This window comes from Bison bison, unplaced genomic scaffold (assembly GCF_000754665.1).
Source record: "Bison bison bison isolate TAMUID 2011002044 unplaced genomic scaffold, Bison_UMD1.0 scf7180017864198, whole genome shotgun sequence".
NCBI lineage: Eukaryota > Metazoa > Chordata > Mammalia > Artiodactyla > Bovidae > Bison > Bison bison.
In genome coordinates, this window is record NW_011494770.1 from 2,445,719 (window position 1) to 2,449,547 (window position 3,829).

At 45.3% G+C, this 3,829-nt stretch overlaps 1 protein-coding gene across 1 annotated transcript in view; it reads right to left on the minus strand.

Moving 5' to 3' along the window:
- Positions 1 to 3,829, minus strand: part of ECT2L (epithelial cell transforming 2 like) — a 74,236-nt gene that overhangs the window by 16,858 nt on the left and 53,549 nt on the right. The window contains exon 13 of the mRNA XM_010844219.1: positions 1,741 to 1,827. Coding sequence (XP_010842521.1) covers positions 1,741 to 1,827 — 87 coding nt within the window. The remainder of the gene's footprint in view (positions 1 to 1,740; positions 1,828 to 3,829) is intronic.

A 3,829-nucleotide genomic window follows, 5' to 3' on the forward strand; every position in this document is an offset into this window, starting at 1 on the left:
CCCCACCCCACCCTGTTACCAGGCAACAGCTACTGAGAGACCGTTAGCATTCCTGCTCAGCCATTGGTTGGTGCCACAGTGGCCCCTCCCACAAACAACCAACTGTCAATAAGGTTCCGTTGGTGGGAGCATTCCACCAACTGTCAGCCGAGTGGTGGTCTTCTGGTGCAAAGTGAGGTAAGAGGTGGATCTCAGCTTTTTCCCTGGGTTCTGTAGCTCACCCAGCCTTGGGCCAGCGGGGACCCTATTCTGCAGGGCTCTGGAGCTCCTACCATGGCCGCCCACTGGCCGAGCCCCAGGCCTTGAGGCAGTGGTGAGCTTCTCCCCCATCCCCACCTCTGAGACCTAATGGCAGTGGCCATCTGCCTGGGACGTAGGTAGTCTCCAGAACCTGTCCCTGCAATTTGGGCGGCCTGAGGAGCCTGAGGGCAGGCCAGTCGGGTTGGGTGCCTCCGTCAGTGATGACGGCTGGGCAGGGTCTGGGGACCTGGCCGTGAAGGAGCCACCTGTCAGCCAATACCAGAGCTCGGAGGGTGAAAGTTGTGCCTTGGAACCTGGCCCTTTCCTGTCAGAACAGAGGATAATGTTTGTTTGGTAGAAATTTATAGGAACATCATTACCTGACCATGACCTGACCTCAAGAACAAAGGCTCTGATACAGAGAAGTCTGTAACGACTAACCACACTCCCTCTCACCTTTCCTAGAAAAGCACTTTGCTGAGAGCTTTCAGGGAGTTTGGGGTTTTTAAGGCCTGAACCACCTTTCTCTTGCCTGGCTCTGCGATTACCTTTTCTCTGCTCCAAACTCCCACATTTTGGTATGTTTGGCCTCACTGTACGTTGGGCACATGGAGTTGTGTTTGGGTAACAAAACCATTGTGCAGTATTATCACCAATGGTCAGCGGAGATACTGTCGTATTTATTTTTTTGTAAACCCTCTCTTCCTGGGTGGTTCCTGGGATGGCGTGGGGCTGAGTGAGCCCGCAGCTGCCGAGGTCCACAGGGACACTGTCCACTGTAGGCGGACTGTAGGCACCACCCACTCTAGGCAGACTGGTCCCGGCTGTTGGGTGGTTGGGAAAGAGCCCAGGGCCGAGCACCCTTCTGCAGGATTCGAACTTTTCTCTCTGCCTGTTTCTTGACCTTAAGGAAATCACTTAAGTTTTCTGACTTGACTTCCTCTTCTACAAAATGCGGGTTCTAATGTCTGCCTTTCAGAATTCTGAGGTTGAAACATGACAGTAAAAGTGGATGTGTGCTATTGAAATGCTAGACGGCACGCATGCGCTGTGTGTTAACCGGCAGCACAGGACCAAGCCTCTGCTGGTCCACACCTCCTCCACCCACTACCCGTTGAAAGACAACCCTAAAGGTTATATTCATTATACTCAACATTTGAAATCAGACCGTAGCTGATGATGAGTCTGTTAGAAACTGTGATTGATTATACTCAATCAACAGTTGATGGGTTGGTTAGAAACTGTGAACCTTTGTGTCCACGGACCATTTCTTTAAATGCCTTTCTAGCGTCCTATTAGAAAAGCATGGAGTAGCACAGAGATGATTGTTGTTGCCAAGATGTTTCATGTCCATCCCCTTGGCTCAACTTCTTTTTAGATCAGGACTTACTCAAAAGAAAAAGCTACTGGCTGGATCTCCTCCAGTTATATTTGGGGGTTCCCCCCGTCAAGAGAAACTCTCAAGAAAAGAGAAAGAACAAACCAGAATAGTTGGCTTACCAGCTTAACCAGCAACTCAAAATTTGGATCATTTTTGCTGAGACTTGGTTTTGTGTCCTGAGGGTTATCTTCTATAACATCTCCTTCCTGAGGATTAAATGCAGACTTGATTATTTGGAGGCAGGCCCTAGGATATCTAAATGCCCAGTCAGTGCTAAGCCCACAGGAGGCTCTTAGTAGCTCTGCCTTTGGCCCTAATCACAGGGTTCTCTAGAAACATAAGTTAAGCACTCAACAAAATTAAATTTTATGTTTTAAAAAATAATAACTTTTTGCTTCCTAGGAACTGTGTTAAGAAACTAAATTCAGTGCAGTTTCCGTTTTCCCTGGGAACAGCTCCTCACACATGCCTGGGAAATAGGTCTCTGCCTGAGTTCTGGCAGCAGTGCGCACATAAGTTACCTTACTTTCAAGATGCTAGAAGAAAAGTTCACAATACTTTGTAAAATTCACCTCTTTTTTCACCTAATGAAAAATTGTCATAAAGAAATTCACATGCCATTTCTAGATCTGTTTCCACATTTAAATATGGCTTATTCTTTCCTCACTTTGCCTTGTTAATTTTTCTTGTGGCTTCCATATAAATTATCACATTAAAAAATAGCGCCCCTTCCGCTTTCCCTGCAGCATCCCAGGGTCCAGCTGAGAAATGGAACACTGGTCCCACGTTTGTGTTGAAAGCTAATGATGATTAATGGTCACTGCTGCTGCCCTTCTGAGTCAAAGATAAAACTATCCATGGCAACCCCTTGATATATAGGAGTGAAACTAGAAGAAAAACACCAATTTATAACCAAGACTCCTTTTGTCTTACTCTATTCAGACAAAAACACGCTTTTATTTTGTACCTGCAGACATGCCTCATGGCTGCCTGAAGCCTTTGTGTAAGACCCCTGGGCCCAGAAGCACACACAACCAGCCAGTTTCTCCCGGGCCTGCAGGCCCCCCACCTGAGTCTGAGCACTTCATGGCTGCTCCACATAGTCTTCTCACCATGTCCTTTCCCATTTGGGGCTGACCCACACCAGTCTGGCATGTATTTATACTTGTGTGCGTGTGTGCTCAGTCAGGTCCAACTCTTTGTAACCCCATGAACTTTAGCCCACCAGGCTCCTCTTTCCATGGAATTTTCCAGACAAGCATACTACAGTGGGTTGTCATTTCCTACTCCAGTATTTATATTTATGCCAGGTCAGGGGGAATCTAGTTTGAATTTTGACAAAATAATTCAAAATTTCTATGCGTGGAATATTGTCTTCTTTCAAAATATGTAATAATGCTGATCATTCATATAGAGAAATGATAACTTCAACCAGTTAGCAGTGACACTGCAGTTGTGTAGGTAGACGTGGTTGCAGGTATAAAATGAAAATGAAACTCAGCCTGCTTGACTGGAGTTTAAGAGAACCCAAGCCATACAGATTCGAATTGTGGATTCCACAGATGACGGAGGCCCCATTATCTGGGATATCATCCCTTTGGACAGGCTCCCATGAGTGCTCATTCACTGAAGCTCAGCAGTGGACTCCTGGACCACCCTGGCTATCTTAGAACCTGCTTACTCAGACTGGGCTTTGTTTCACCTCTGGCTCAGCAACAGCTTTTAAGAATTTTTAAACCACTGAACTACCAGGGAATTCCCAGCTACAGCTATTTCTTAAATGTAAATTTTTATTTGTGGATAGCAAGTCAATTTGATAGAGTAATTGTGTTTGAACCTAAAAACAACATGTTCTCTCATTTTATATTATCTAATTATTAGGATTTTTAGGACCTGTTCTTAGGTTAAGATGCCATTTGTTATTCATTTTGAAGGAGGAACTCAAAGGAAGTAACAGAGTAGCAAACTTCACACATTTTTAAGAACACAATTATTTTGAGTCAATGGGCCTTTGCCTTGAGATTCTCCATGGCCTGTAAGGGAGACTTTGGATCACATATTCAGAATTTTCCTCTAGGATCTTAGTTATTGCTAACATCCTACTTATTGCTGGTGCTTCTCCCAGAAAACACTTGACTACCTGAATTAGGGTCCAGAAAGAGTTGTGAGGCTTCCCAGGTGGCTCAGTGGTAAAAAAAAAAAAAAAAA